The sequence below is a fragment of the Hemitrygon akajei genome, unplaced genomic scaffold, assembly GCF_048418815.1.
Source record: "Hemitrygon akajei unplaced genomic scaffold, sHemAka1.3 Scf000091, whole genome shotgun sequence".
Taxonomy (NCBI): domain Eukaryota; kingdom Metazoa; phylum Chordata; class Chondrichthyes; order Myliobatiformes; family Dasyatidae; genus Hemitrygon; species Hemitrygon akajei.
This window is the reverse complement of record NW_027331977.1, coordinates 2,610,013-2,626,174: the sequence shown is the minus strand read 5'-3', so window position 1 is coordinate 2,626,174 and position 16,162 is coordinate 2,610,013. Positions and strand designations below refer to the sequence as shown.

The following is a 16,162-nucleotide window of genomic DNA, read 5'->3' as shown; positions in this document are numbered from 1 at the left end:
ATGCCCTGCGTGCTGGCTGCACTTAATAAAGGACACTGTTTTGCTGAGACGCAGATTCCTGAAGATGCCCTGGGGAATTTGTCGGCCTGTACCTAAGATGAAGCCGATGAATTTACAACCCTCTGCAGCTTCTTTCGGTCTTTTGCAGTAGCCCCGCCCCATACCAAACAGTTATGCAGCCTCTCAGAATATTCTCCATGGTACATCTATAGAAGTTTTTGATTGCATTTATTGACATACCAAATCTCCACAAACTCCAAATGATGTTTATTCACTGTCCAGGTCTATTTATGACTGCATCGATATGTTGGGAAGGGGTTATATTGTCAGAGGACTTGAGACCCAGGAACTTTAAACAGCTCACTGTCTCCACTTCTGATCCTTCTATGAAAATGCTTACGTGTTCCTTCGTCTTAAGCTTCCTGAAGTCCACAATCAGCTCTTCCGTCTCACTGCCGTTCAGTGCCAGGTTCTCGCTGCGTCACCACTACACTAGTTGGCATACCTCACTCCTGTGTACACTCTCCTATCATGCTGAGATTCTACCAAAAAGTGTGGCATCGTTTGCAAACCAATAGATGGTATTTGATGTGTGCGTAGCCACACAGCACATAGAGAGTAGAGCAGTCTGCTAAGCTGAGAACACGCACCTCTGAGGTCAACTACTGTCGACCGTCAGCGAGAGGATAAGTTATCACGGAACCGCACAGACTCTGCTCTTCCGGTTCGGAAGTCAAAGATCCAGGAAGAGTCACTGAAGCCCAGTTTCTGTTACTTCTCAATCAGGATTGTGCCATTGATTGCATTATATGCTGCGCTCTAGTCAGTGACGACGTTTCTGGCCGAAACCCTTCAATCAGGAGGGTTTGCTGATGAAGGGTGTCGACCCGAAACGACGTCACTACCTCCTCCCATAGATGCTGTCTGACCTGCTGAGTTCTGCCAGCATTTTGTGCATTTATTTATTTCCAGCATCGGCAGACTCACTCGTGTTGCCTTTGAAAATCAAGTTCCACTGTGTTTGAAAATCTATTGAAAAGTCGTTGATATTAGTTTCCACCCTCGAATGTAGTGACGCACAGAAACACAGATACAAGTAAAGCGATGGTAGATCAACATTCTACAGATGGGGACCTGAGAGTTGCAGAGAAATGACACGACATAGAGCAGTTGAGCTGATTTTAGGTGCACCTTACCTATACCTGATACTCGATAGTTTTCAAGCTTATTCCAAATTCCTGATAATAGCGTCCGGCATTGCCACCTTGAACTCTGATACCGGTGAAATGTTAATTCGGTGCATCAAAAGTCAAACTCAGGTTAGAGTTGATCGCTATTTAGGCATATACAGGTACACACTGATGGAATAATGCCAAAAAAAATTGCAGTATTTTAGAACAGGAAAACTCACCTTAAAAACAAGGTATCTTTGTTGAAACTGTGCAGCTCGTATCAAACAGACTAGTGAAGTCTCCTGCCAAGTGTTGAATCCTGCCTCCGCATCCGTTGGTGATTGAACTCTCGTGCCAAGTTTATATATTATTGGATTTTCAGTGTATCATTACTGCAAGCACAACTGATATTCCCGGATCCAGATAAGCGAATGTGCCTCTCCAGATGTTACACCGTTATTCTATTTAATACTTACCTGCAGGTTTTGGAGGGGTCGCTTGCAGATTGGCCTCAGATCACGACCCAGAAGCAAAAGAACCACCTGCCAGCGTGAATGAGTCTGACAAAGCTGCAATACAAAATATAGAAAGAGATGAAGATATTGCAGACAAAGCGAAAACAGCACCTGCCGGAGATAGGCACGGTGCTGGTAATGCTTGTGAAGCCGAGGCGACGGAAATGACCTGTAAAGATCCGGTAACTGGCGTACGGGACGACAGGCCTGGCACATCGGACGGTGGGGAAAGGATAGATGGTGAGTAAGCTTTAAACAGACACTGATTGCGTTTCGATGAACCTTACAAATTAAGAAGGTGCTTCGTTTTTTTTTTAAATCTCAATAGGCAGAAGTAAATTGCTGGTGGATCTCCCCCAGCCGGGCAGGATCTGAGGAGACAAAAATACACCACGTTTGTTTTTTTTAGAATAGATTATGAGGCCACTCAGTCCTCGGTTATTATCATTTGGAAATGCATGCATTAATAAATGATACACTGTTATAAATACAGCAATTACCATTGATTCTCGCACTTACTGCGCTGTTTCATTACTTTGAACCAAAACAGCGCAAATACACATAATGGTGCATTTTTTTCAACACGATCTCTGTTATGCAGTTCCCGATTTTTTTTTTAAAGTGTCTGTAGGGTAGTGTCAGCTAACACTGAGAGGGAAAACGTTGACAAATGATGGTAAGAGCTGTAAATGTAGAGTAGTAAGCTTTCAAAAGAGGATGCAGAGCTCTCAAATATAACGGGGAAAGGTACATGGTAAAAAGCGTAGAAGCTAAGTAGCTATCCTTCGATACCAGTGATGTGGGCAAACATCCGACTCAGACTCACAGGAAGTAAGTTCCACTGTGTTTTATAAATTTGCATCGTCGACGCTGTGACGCACGGAATCAAAGATACAAAGTAAATTTAAAATCGCTCAACCGTCGGCAGATGGGGAACCGAGAGTCGCAGAGAACTGACACAGAGGACGAGATAAGACGATTTTAGATAAACCTTACCGATACCGGAAACTGCAATTGGCTTGGAGTTTCTTCCACATTATTGCTAATATAGTCTTGCCTTCCTGCTTAATTACCCGTGACCTGTTAACTCGGTGCAACGAAAGACAAAGTCTGATTAGAGTTGATCCTCATATACGCAGGTGAAATAATGCCAAAAAATATACATCTGGCAGCGTCCCATACACTGTATTTTAGAATGGGACAATGCACAAGGAAAGTGAAAATCTCGGGATGAAAACTGTGGTGTTCGTATCAAACGGACGAGTGTTGCCTCCCTCCGAATCCGATGGTCATTGATCTCTCATGGAACACAATAGAACCATAGAATATTGCAGCACAGAAACAGGCCTTTTGGCCAATCTTGGCTGTGCCAATCTATTTTTCAGCCTAGTCACACTGATCTGCACCTGGCCATATCCCTGCAAACACCTCTCATCCATACACCTGTCCAAGTGTTATATTAAATGTTAAAAGAGAGCCCGCATTCACCACCTCATCTCGCAGCTCATTCCGCAATCGCAGCACTCTCTGGGTGAAGAAGGCCCCCCTAATGTTCCCTTTAAACTTTTCCCCCTTCACCCTTAACCCATGACCTCTGGTTTTCTTCTCCCCTGGAAAAAGCTTGCTAGCATTCACCCTATCTATACCCATCATAATTTTATATACTATCAAATCACCATTCATTCTCCTACGCTCCAGGGAATAAAGCCGTAATCTATTCAACCTATCTCTGTAACTCAGTTCCTCAAGTCCTGGCAACATCCTTGTAAACCTTGTCTGCACTCTTTAAACCTTATTAATATCCTTCCTGTAATCAGGTGACCAAAACTGCACACAATACTCCAAATTCGGTCTCACCAAATGTCTTACACAACCTCACCTTTACATTCCAACTCTTAAACTCAATACTTTGATTTAGAAAGGCCAATGTTTCGAAAGGTCTCTTTACAATCCTATCTACTTGTGACGCCACTTTTAGGGGATTATGTATCTGTTCTTCCAGATCCCTCTGTTCTACTGCACTCCTCAGTGTCCCAACATTTACCTTTTATGTTCTACCTTGGTTTGACTTTCCAAAGTGCAATACTTCATACTTTTCCGCATTAAACTCCATCTGCCATTTTTCAGCCCTTTCCTCCAGCTGGTCCAGATCCCTCTGCAAGCTTTGAAAACCTTCCTCACTGCGCACAACACCTCCAATCTTTGTATCATCAGCAAATTTGTTGATCCAATATGCTATATTATCATCCAGATCATTGATATAGATGACAATTAAAAATGGACCTAGCACTGATCACTGCGGCACACCACTAGACACAGGCCACCACACCCTGGCTATTATTCATTGAGCCAATGTCTAATCCAATTTACTACCTCTCCATGTATACCTTGCGACTGAATCTTCCTAACTAACCTCCCACGTGGGACCTTGTCAAAGGATTTACTGAAGTCCATGTTGACAACATCCACTGCCTTCCCTTCATCCACTTTCCTGGTAACTTCCTCGAAAAACTCTAATAGGTTGCTTAAACATGACCTACCACGCTCAAAACCATTCGGACTTTTTCTAATAAGTCCTTGTCTATCCAAATACTTGTACATCTTATCTCTTAGTATTTCTTCCAATAATTTACCTACTACCGATGTCAAACTTACCGGCCTATAATTTCCTGGCTTATTTTTTGAGCCTTTTTTAAACAACGGAACTGCATGAGCTATCCTCCAATCCTCCGGGACCTGACCCGTGGATATCGACATTGTAAATATTTCTGCCAGGGCCCCAGCAATTTCAACTCCTGTCTCCTTCAAGTTCCGAGTGAATACCCTGACAGGTGCTGGGGATTTATCTACCCTGATTTGCCACAAGACAACAAGCACCTCATCCTCTTTAATCTGTATAAGTTCAAAGACCTCCCTACTTGTTTGCCTTGTTTCCATAGACTCCACTCCAGTTTCCTTAGCAAATACAGATTCAAAAAAAAACTAAACATTTAATATCTCTCCCATTTATTTTGCTTCCATACATAGCCGACCACTCTGATCTTCAATAGGACCAATTTGATCCCTTACTATCCCTTTGCTCTTAACAACCCTGTAGATTAAGCTCTTAGGATTTTCCTTCTCCTGCACAGTTAATATATTATGAATATTAAGTGTATTATCGGAAGCCCAAATGGTATTTCTCACATCCAGTCGAAAGTGCTTCTCTAAATGTTATTCCCTTATTGTATTTATAATTTGATGCAGGCTTTGGCGGGATCACTGACAGATTAGAGTCAGATCACGACCCAGAACAAACTGCCAGCTTAAATGAGTCCGAAAAAAATGCGCTACAAAATATAGAACTAGTAGAAGGTATTGTAGACAAAGAGAAAACAAGACGGACCGAGGATAAGAACAGTGCCAGTAACGAAAGTGAACTCGATGCTACAGAAATGAGCGATAAAGTTCGGCGAACTGGCTTGCGTGACGAAAAGCCTAAGACATCGAAGGATGAGGGAAGGATAGTTCGTGAGTATGCTTTAATATCAGTGATTGTCTTTCGAAATCCTTTACAAATTAAGCAGGCGCTTCTTTTTAATTTATTTGAATGAGCAGAGAGAAGTTGCTAGTGCATATCTGCCGGGCAGGAATGATCTGAGGAGACAAAAAGATGCCATTTGTCTTCCGTCAGTTTTTCGGCTACATAGGTATTGTCCAAGGGTTCAATGCGCACTGAGGAATCGGATGGCGGAAGACGCTCTTCCTGAATAACTCAGCGTGGGGTCTCAGGGTTCTGAATCTCCATCCCGATGGTAACAATGCGGAAAAGGTCAATCCCTGATGCTAGTTCTCCTTAATAATGGACGCTGCCTTTCTGAGGCAGAGTTCCCTGAAGATGCCCTGGGAGCTTTTCAGCTCCTCTATCGCTTTGTCTCGATTCGCCCTACTTTAAATTTTAAAATAGCCCTAGGTTCAAAGAACGACTTGTCCGGCGCCTCTGCTTTACGAACTGAGATTGAAATTTGCAGATATCCAAACGTTTTAATCCATATCCCAATCCCGGTCAGATACAGAGATAAAGGAAAATCTTGACACCAGCAATGAATCAAACGGCAGTACACCAGATCGAATAGCAACAGAAGTAGAAGCTGCCGACGATGAGAAAAGAGGACCTGCCGATGATGAACACCATGCTGATAATGGAGGTGAGGTTTCATTATAGTAAGACCCTATCCTAACCAGGTGCAAAATTTCTGATAGATTACTCTGAGAATTGTGCCATATAAAGCCAGAGTCGTTTATCTATTGTTAAGTCTGCGCATGGTTTTACTCGTTAAAATCCCATGACTCGAAATTTCAGAATCAGAATCAGAATCAGAACTAGGCTGATTATCACCGGCATGTGACGTGGAAAATGTTAACTTAACAGCAGCAGTTTAATGTACTAAGTAATAAGGAAGAAAATTAAATGAATATAATAATAATAGTATAATAATAATAACAATTTATAAATCATTTGCACAATACCTATGTTGAATAGATTATTAATCGTGCAAAACAGAAATATGGTATATTGAAAAAAAGAGGTATTGTCCAAGGGATGAATGCCCATTTAGGAATCGGATGGCAGAGGGGAGGAATCTAATCCTGAATCTCTCATTATGTGCCTTCAGGATTCTGTGTCTCCTACCCTGTGATAATAGTGAGAATAGGGCATGCCCTGCGTGCTGGCTGCACTTAATAATGGACGCTGTTTTTCTGAGACGCAGATTACTGAAGATGCCCTGGGGAATTTGTAGGCCTGTACCTAAGATTAAGCCGATGAATTTATAAGCCTCTGCAGCTTCTTTCGGTGTTTTGCAGTAGCCCCGCCCCATACCAAACAGTTAAGCAGCCTGTCAGAATATTCTCCATGGTACATCTATAGAAGTTTTTGATTGCATTTATTGACATACCAAATCTCCTCAAACTCCAAATGATGTTTAGTCGCTGTCCAGGCCTCTTTATGACTGCATGGATATGTTGGGAACGGGTTAGATCATCAGATGACTTGACACCCAGGAACATTAAACTGCTCACTCTCTCCACTTCTGATCCTTCTATGAAAATGCTTACGTCTCCCTTCGTCTTAAGCTTCCTGAAGTCGACAATCATTTCTTCCGTCTCACTGCCGTTCAGTGCCAGGTTCTCGCTGCGGCACCACTACACCAGTTGGCATACCTCACTCCTGTGTACACTCTCCTATCATGCTGAGATTCTACCAAAAACTGTGGCATCGTTTGCAAACCAATAGATGGTATTTGATGTGTGCGTAGCCACACAGCACATAGAGAGTAGAGCAGTCTGCTAAGCTGAGAACACGCACCTCTGAGGTCAACTACTGTCGACCGTCAGCGAGAGGATATGTTATCAAGGAACCGCACAGACGGTGCTCTTCCGGTTCGGAAGTCGAAGGTCCAGGGAGAGTTACTGAAGCCCAGTTTCTGTTACTTCTCAATCAGGATTGTGCCATTGATGGCATTAAATGCTGAGCTATAGTCAGTGACGACGTTTCGGGCCGAAACCCTTCAATCAGGAGGGTTTCCTGATGAAGTGTGTCGACCCGAAACGACGTCACTACCTCCTCCCATAGATGCTGTCTGGCCTGCTGAGTTCTGCCAGCATTTTGTGCATTTATTTATTTCCAGCATCGGCAGACTCACTCGTGTTGCCTTTGAAAATCAAGTTCCACTGTGTTTGAAAATCTATTGAAAAGTCGTTGATATTAGTTTCCACCCTCGAATGTAGTGACGCACAGAAACACAGATACAAGTAAAGCGATGGTAGATCAACATTCTACAGATGGGGACCTGAGAGTTGCAGAGAAATGACACGATATAGAGCAGTTGAGCTGATTTTAGGTGCACCTACCTATACCTGATACTCGATAGTTTTCAAGCTTATTCCAAATTCCTGATAATAGCGTCCGGCATTGCCACCTTGAACTCTGATACCGGTGAAATGTTAATTCGGTGCATCAAAAGTCAAACTCAGGTTAGAGTTGATCGCTATTTAGGCATATACAGGTACACACTGATGGAATAATGCCAAAAAAAAAATTGCAGTATTTTAGAACAGGAAAACTCACCTTAAAAACAAGGTATCTTTGTTGAAACTGTGCAGCTCGTATCAAACAGACTAGTGAAGTCTCCTGCCAAGTGTTGAATCCTGCCTCCGCATCCGTTGGTGATTGAACTCTCGTGCCAAGTTTATATATTATTGGATTTTCAGTGTATCATTACTGCAAGCACAACTGATATTCCCGGATCCAGATAAGCGAATGTGCCTCTCCAGATGTTACACCGTTATTCTATTTAATACTTACCTGCAGGTTTTGGAGGGGTCGCTTGCAGATTGGCCTCAGATCACGACCCAGAAGCAAAAGAACCACCTGCCAGCGTGAATGAGTCTGACAAAGCTGCAATACAAAATATAGAAAGAGATGAAGATATTGCAGACAAAGCGAAAACAGCACCTGCCGGAGATAGGCACGGTGCAGGTAATGCTTGTGAAGCCGAGGCGATGGAAATGACCTGTAAAGATCCGGTAACTGGCGTACGAGACGACAGGCCTGGCACATCGGTTGGTGGGGAAAGGATAGATGGTGAGTAAGCATTAATCAGACACTGATTGCTTTTCGAAGAACCTTACAAATTAAGAAGGTGCTTCGTTTTTTTAAAATCTCAATACGCAGAAGTAAATTGCTGGTGGATCTCCCCCAGACGGGCAGGATCTGAGGAGACAACAATATACCACGTTTGTTTTTTTAGAATAGATTATGAGGCCACTCAGTCCACGGTTATTATCATTTGGAAATGCATGCATTAATAAATGATACTCTGTTATAAATACAGCAATTACCATTGATTCTCGCACTTACTGCGCTGTTTCATTACTTTGAACCAAAACAGTGCAAATACACATAATGGTGCATTTTTTTCAACACGATCTCTGTTCTGCAGTTCCCGATTTTTTTTAAAGTGTCTGTAGGGCAGTGTCAGCTAACACTGAGAGGGAAAACGTTGACAAATGATGGTAAGATCTGTAAATGCAGAGTAGTAAGCTTTCAAAAGTGGATGCAGAGCTCTCAAATATAACGGGGAAAGGTACATGGTAAAAAGCGTAGAAGCTAAGGAGCTATCCTTCGATGCTAGTGATTTGGGCAAACATCCGACTCAGACGGAAAGGAAGTAAGTTCCACTGTGTTTTATACATTTGCATCGTCGATTGTAGTGACGCACGGAATCTGAGATACAAAGTAAATTTAAAATCGCTCAACCTTCGGCAGATGGGGAACCGAGAGATGCAGAGAACTGACACAGAGAACGAGATAAGACGATTTTAGAAAAACCTTAGCGATACCGGAAACTGCAATTGGCTTGGAGTTTCTTCCACATTCTTGCTAATATAGTCTTGCCTTCCTGCTTTAATACCCATGACCTATTAACTCGGTGCAGCGAAAGACAAAGTCAGATTAGAGTTGATCCTCATATACGCAGGTGAAATAATGCCAAAAAATATACATCAGGCAGCGTCACATACACTGTATTTTAGAATGGGAAAATGCACAAGGAAAGTGAAAAGCTCGGGCTGAAAACTGTGGTGCTCGTATCAAACGGACGACTGTTGCTTCCCTCCGAATCCGATGGTGATTGATCTCTCATGGAACACAATAGAACCATAGAATATTGCAGCACAGAAACAGGCCTTTGGACATTCTTGGCTGTGCCGATCTATTTTTCAGCCTAGTCACACTGATCTGCACCTGGGCCATATCCCTCCAAACACCTCTCATCCATACACCTGTCCAAGTGTTTTATTAAATGTCAAAAGTGAGCCCGCATTCACCACTTCATCTCGCAGCTCATTCCGCACTCCCACCACTCTCTGGGTGAAGAAGGCCCCCCTAATGTACCGTTTAAACTTTTCCCCCTTCACCCTTAACCCATGACCTCTGGCCTTCTTCTCCCCTGGAAAAATCCTGCTTGCATTTACCCTATCTATACCCATCATAATTTTATATACTATCAAATCACTCCTTATTCTCCCACGCTCCAGGGAATAAAGTCCTATTCTATTCAGCCTATCTCTATAACTCAGTTTCTCAAGTCCCGGCACCATCCATGTAAACCTTGTCTGCACTCTTTAAACCTTAGTGATATCCTTCCTGTAATCAGGTGACCAAAACTGCACACAATACTCCAAATTCGGTCTCACCAAATGTCTTACACAACCTCACCATTACATTCCAACTCTTATACTCAATACTTTGATTTGGAAAGGCCAATGTTTCAAAAGGTCTCTTTACAACACTATCTACATGTGACGCCACTTTTAGGGAATTATGTATCTGTACTCCCAGATCCCTCTGTTCTACTGCACTCCTCAGTGTCCCAACATTTACCTTGTATGTTCTAATTGGTTTGACTTTCCATAGTGCAATACTTCACACTTGTCCGCATTAAACTCCATCTGCCATTTTTCTGCCCATTCCACCAGCTGGTCCAAATCCCTCTGCAAGCTTTGAAAACCTTCCTCACTGTCAACAACACCTCCAATCTTTGTATCATCAGCAAATGTGTTGATCCAATGTGCTATATTATCATCCAGATCATTGATATAGATGACAATTAACAATGGACCTGGCACAGATCACTGCTGCACACCACTAGTCAAAGGCGTCCACACCCTGGCTATTATTCATTGAGCTAATCTCTAATCCAATTTACGACCTCTCCATGTATACCTAGCGACTGAATCTTCCTAACTAACCTCCCATGTGGGACCTTGTCAAAGGATTTACTGAAGTCCATGTAGACAAAATCCACTGCCTTCCCTTCATCCACTTTCCTGGTAACTTCCTCGAAAAAAACTCTAATAGGTTGGTTAAACAAGACCTACCACGCACAAAGCCATTCGGACTTTTTCTAATAAGTCCCTGTCTATACAAATACTTGTAGATCCTATCTCTTAGTATTCCTTCCAATAATTTACCTACTACCGATGTCAAACTTACCGGCCTATAATTTCCTGGCTTACTTTTTGAGCCTTTTTTTAACAACGGAATTACATGAGCTATCCTCCAATCCTCCGGGACATGACCCGTGGATATGGACATTGGAAATATTTCTGCCAGGGCCCCTGCAATTTCAACTCCTGTCTCCTTCAAGTTCCGAGGGATTACCCTGTCAGGTACTGGGGATTTATCTACCCTGATTTGCCACAAGACAGCAAGCACCTCATCCTCTTTAATCTGTATGTTCCATGACCTCCCTACTTGTTTGCCTTGCATCCATAGACTCCACTCCAGTTTCCTTAGCAAATACAGATGCAAAAAAACAAACATTTAATCTCTCTCCCATTTATTTTGCTTCCATACATAGCCGACCACTCTGATCTCCAAGAGGAGCAATTTTATCCCTTACTATCCTTTTGCTCTTAACAACCCTGTAGAAGCTCTTAGGATTATCCTTCTCTTGCACAGTTAATATATTATGAATATTAAATATATTATCGGGAGCACAAATTGTATTTCTCACACCCAGTCGAAAGTGCTTCTCTAAATTTTATTCCCTTATTGTATTTATAATTTGATGCAGGCTTTGGCGGGATCACTGACAGAATAGAGTCAGATCACGACCCAGAACAAACTGCCAGCTCAAATGAGTCCGAAAAAAGTGCGCTACAAAATATAGAACTAGTAGAAGGTATTGTAGACAAACAGAAAACAAGACGGACCGAGGATAAGAACAGTGCCAGTAACGAATGTGAACTCGATGCTACAGAAATGACCGATAAGGTTCGGCGAACTGGCTTGCGTGACGAAAAGCCTAAGACATCGAAGGAAGGGGGGTGGAGAGTTGGTGAGTAAGCTTTAATACGACACTGATTGTCTTTCGAAATCCTTTACAAATTAAACAGGCGCTTCTTTTTAATTTATTTGAATGAGCAGAGAGAAGTTGCTAGTGGATATCTGCCGGGCAGGAATGATCTGAGGAGACAAAAAGATGCCATTTGTCTTCCGGCAGTTTTTCGGCTGCATAGGTATTGTCTAAGGGTTCAATGCGCACTGAGGAATCGGATGGCGGAAGATGCTCTTCCTTAATAACTCAGAGTGGGCTCTCAGGGTTCTGAATCTCCATCCCGTTGGTAACAGTGCGAAAAGGTCATTCCCTGAGTGCTAGTTGTCCTTAATAATGGACGCTGCCTTTCTGAGGCAGAGTTCCCTGAAGATGCCCTGGGAGCTTTTCAGCTGCCCTATCGCGTTGTCCCGTTTCCCCCTCATTTAAATTTTAAAATAGCCCTAGGTTCAAAGAACGACTTGCCCGGCGCCTCTGCTTTGCCAACTGAGAGAGAAATTTGCAGATATCCAAACGTTTTAATCCCTATCCCAATCCCGGTCTGATACAGAAATAAAGGAACATCTTGACACCGGCAATGAATCAGACGGCAATACACCTGAGAGAATAGCAACAGAAGTAGAAGCTGCCGACGATGAGAAAAGTGGACCTGCGGATGATGAACACCATGCTGACAATGGAGGTGAGGGGTCATTATAGTAAGACACTATCCTAACCAAGTGCAAAATGGCTGATAGATTACTCTTTGAATTGCGCCATATAATGCCAGAGTCGTTAATCTATTGTTAAGTCAGCGCATGGTTTTACTCGTTAAAATCCCATGACACGAAATTTCAGAATCAGAATCATAATCAGAACTAGGCTGATTATCACCGGCAAGTGACGTGGAATATGTTAACTTAGCAGTAACAGTTTAATGTACTAAGTAATAAGGAAGAAAATTAAATGAATATAATAATGATAGAATAATAATAATAACAATTTATAAATCATTTACACAATACCTATGTTGAATAGATTATTAATCGTGCAAAACAGAAATACGGTATATTGAAAAAAGGAGGTATTGTCCAAGAGTTGAATGCCCATTTAGCCATCGGATGGCAGAGGGGCGGAATCTAATCCTGAATCTCTCACTGTGTTCCTTCAGGATTCTGTATCTCCTACCCTGTGATAATAGTGAGAAAAGGGCATGCCCTGCGTGCTGGCTGCACTTAATAAAGGACACTGTTTTGCTGAGACGCAGATTACTGAAGATGCCCTGGGGAATTTGTAGGCCTGTACCTAAGATGAAGCCGATGAATTTACAACCCTCTGCAGCTTCTTTCGGTCTTTTGCAGTAGCCCCGCCCCATACCAAACAGTGATGCAGCCTGTCAGAATATTCTCCATGGTACAGATATAGAAGTTTTTGATTGCATTTATTGACATACCAAATCTCCTCAAACTCCAAATGATGTTTAGTCGCTGTCCAGGCCTCTTTATGACTGCATCCATATGTTGGGAACGGGTTAGATTGTCAGAGGACTTGAGACCCAGAAAATTTAAACTGCTCACTCTCTCCACTTCTGATCCTTCTATAAAAATGCTTACGTGTTCCTTCGTCTTAAGCTTCCTGAAGTCCACAATCAGCTCTTCCGTCTCACTGCCGTTCAGTGCCAGGTTCTCGCTGCGGCACTACTACACTAGTTGGCATACCTCACTCCTGTGTACACTCTCCTATCATGCTGAGATTCTACCAAAAAGTGTGGCATCGTTTGCAAACCAATAGATGGTATTTGATGTGTGCGTAGCCACACAGCACATAGAGAGTAGAGCAGTCTGCTAAGCTGAGAACACGCACCTCTGATGTCAACTACTGCCGAACGTCAGCGAGAGGATATGTTATCACGGAACCGCACAGACTGTGCTCTTCCGGTTCGGAAGTCGAAGATCCAGGGAGAGTTACTGAAGCCCAGTTTCTGTTACTTCTCAATCAGGATTGTGCCATTGATTGCATTGAATGCTGCGCTCTAGTCAGTGACGACGTTTCGGGCCGAAACCCTTCAATCAGGAGGGTTTGCTGATGAAGGGCGTCGACCCGAAACGACGTCACTACCTCCTCCCATAGATGCTGTCTGGCCTGCTGAGTTCTGCCAGCATTTTGTGCTTTTATTTATTTCCAGCATCGGCAGACTCACTCGTGCTGCCTTTGAAAATCAAGTTCCACTGTGTTTGAAAATCTATTGAAAAGTCGTTGATATTAGTTTCCACCCTCGAATGTAGTGACGCAAAGAACCACAGATACAAGTAAAGTGATGGTAGATCAACATTCTACAGATGGGGACCTGAGAGTTGCAGAGAAATGACACGATATAGAGCAGTAGAGCCGATTTTACGTGCACCTTACCTATACCTGATACTCGATAGTTTTCAAGCTTATTCCAAATTCCTGATAATAGCGTCCGGCATTGCCTCCTTGAAATCTGATGCGGGTGAAATGTTAATTCGGTACATCAAAACTCAAACTCAGGTTAGGGTTGATCGCTATTTAGGCATATACAGGTACACACAGATGGAGTAATGGCAAAAAAGTACAGTATTTTAGAACAGGGGAACTCACCATAAAAAAAGGTATCTGTGTTGAAACTGTGCAGCTCGTATCAAACAGACTAGTGAAGTCTCCTGCCAAGTGTTGCCTCCTCCCTGCGCATCCGTTGGTGATTGAACTCTCGTGCCAAGTTTATATATTATTGGATTGTCAGTGTATCATTACTGCAAGCACAACTGATATTCCCGGATCCAGATAAGCGAATGTGCCTCTCCAGATGTTACACCGTTATTCTATTTAATACTTTCTTGCAGGTTTTGGAGGGGTCGCTTGCAGACTGGCCTCAGATCACGACCCAGAAGCAAAAGAACCACCTGCCAGCGTGAATGAGTCTGACAAAGCTGCCATACAAAATATAGAAAGAGAAGAAGATATTGCAGACAAAGCGAAAACAGCACCTGCCGGAGATTGGCACGGTGCTGGTAATGCTTGTGAAGCCGAGGCGACGGAAATGACCGGTAAAGATCCGGTAACTGGCGTACGAGACGACAGGCCTGGCACATCGGACGGCGGGGAATGGATAGATGGTGAGTAAGCTTTAATCAGACACTGATTGCGTTTCGAAGAACCTTACAAATTAAGAAGGTGCTTCGTTTTTTATAAATCTCAATACGCAGAAGTAAATAGCTGGTGGATCTCCCCCAGACGGGCAGGACCTGAGGAGACAACAATATACCACGTCTGTTTTTTTAGAATAGATTATGAGGCCACTCAGTCCTCGGTTATTATCATTTGGAAATGCATGCATCAATAAATGATACACGGTTATAAATACAGCAATTACCATTGATTCTCGCACTTACAGCGCTGTTTCATTACTTTGAACCAAAACAGCGCAAATCCACATAATGGTGCATTTTTTTCAACACGATCTCTGTTCTGCAGTTCCCGATTTTTTTTTTTTAAGTGTCTGTAGGGCAGTGTCAGCTAACACTGAGAGGGAAAACGTTGACAAATGATGGTAAGAGCTGTAATTGCAGAGTAGTAAGCTTTCAAAAGAGGATGCAGAGCTCTCAAATATAACGGGGAAAGGTACATGGGAAAAAGCGTAGAAGCTAAGGAGCTATCCTTCGATACTAGTGATTTGGGCAAACATCCGACTCAGACGGAAAGGAAGTAAGTTCCACTGTGTTTTATAAATTTGCATCGTCGAACGTAGTGACGCACGGAATCAGAGATTCAAAGTAAATTTAAAATCGCTCAACCTGCGGCAGATGGGGAACCGAGAGATGCAGAGAACTGACACAGAGAACGAGATAAGACGGTTTTAGATAAACCTTACCGATACCGGAAACTGCAATTGGCTTGGAGTTTCTTCCTCATTCTTGCTAATATAGTCTTGCCTTCCTGCTTTGATACCCGTGACCTATTAACTCGGTGCAGCGAAAGACAAAGTCAGATTAGAGTTGATCCTCATATACGCAGGTGAAATAATGCCAAAAAATATACATCAGGCAGCGTCAAATACACTGTATTTTAGAATGGGACAATGCACAAGGAAAGTGAAAATCTCGGGCTGAAAACTGTGGTGTTCGTATCAAACAGACGAGTGTTGCCTCCCTCCGAATCCGATGGTGATTGATCTCTCATGGAACACAATAGAACCATAGAATATTGCAGCACAGAAACAGGCCTTTGGCCATTCTTGGCTGTGCCGATCTATCTTTCAGCCTAGTCACACTGATCTGCACCTGGCCATATCCGTCCAAACACCTCTCATCCATACACCTGTCCAAGTGTTTTATTAAATGGCAAAAGTGAGCCCGCATTCACCACTTCATCTCGCAGCTCATTCCGCACTCCCACCACTCTCTGGGTGAAGAAGGCCACCCTAATGTTCCCTTTAAACTTTTCCCCCTTCACCCTTAACCCATGACCTCTGGTCTTCTTCTCCCCTGGAAAAAGCCTGCTTGCATTCACACTATGTATACGCATCATAATTTTATATACTATCAAATCACCCCTCAATCTACTACGCTCCAGGGAATAAAGTCGTAATCTATTC

At 42.9% G+C, this 16,162-nt stretch overlaps 2 protein-coding genes across 2 annotated transcripts in view; both read left to right on the top strand.

Annotated features, from left to right (window-relative positions):
- On the top strand, positions 1 to 11,579 carry LOC140722860 (uncharacterized). The gene is made up of 6 exons (XM_073037500.1): positions 1 to 88; positions 1,655 to 1,927; positions 4,934 to 5,197; positions 5,737 to 5,874; positions 8,040 to 8,312; positions 11,308 to 11,579. Exons 1-6 carry the CDS (start codon positions 1 to 3, stop codon positions 11,577 to 11,579), a joined length of 1,308 nt encoding a protein of 435 aa, XP_072893601.1.
- A 544-nt stretch (positions 11,580 to 12,123) lies between these two features.
- LOC140722859 (uncharacterized) overlaps positions 12,124 to 16,162 on the top strand; it is a 41,485-nt gene continuing 37,446 nt past the window's right edge. Inside the window, exons 1-2 of the mRNA XM_073037499.1 lie at positions 12,124 to 12,266; positions 14,412 to 14,684. Coding sequence (XP_072893600.1) covers positions 12,203 to 12,266; positions 14,412 to 14,684 — 337 coding nt within the window. The 5' untranslated portion in view covers positions 12,124 to 12,202. The remainder of the gene's footprint in view (positions 12,267 to 14,411; positions 14,685 to 16,162) is intronic.

Bases quoted from the DNA above. Each gene is read 5' to 3' on its own strand.
- LOC140722860 (XM_073037500.1), top strand. From the start codon at position 1: ATGCCCTGCGTGCTGGCTGCACTTAATAAAGGACACTGTTTTGCTGAG. The intron at 89-1,654 runs GTACCTAAGATG...ACTTACCTGCAG, and splicing joins CCTGGGGAATTTGTCGGCCT to GTTTTGGAGGGGTCGCTTGC. The intron at 8,313-11,307 runs GTGAGTAAGCAT...AATTTGATGCAG, and splicing joins TGGTGGGGAAAGGATAGATG to GCTTTGGCGGGATCACTGAC.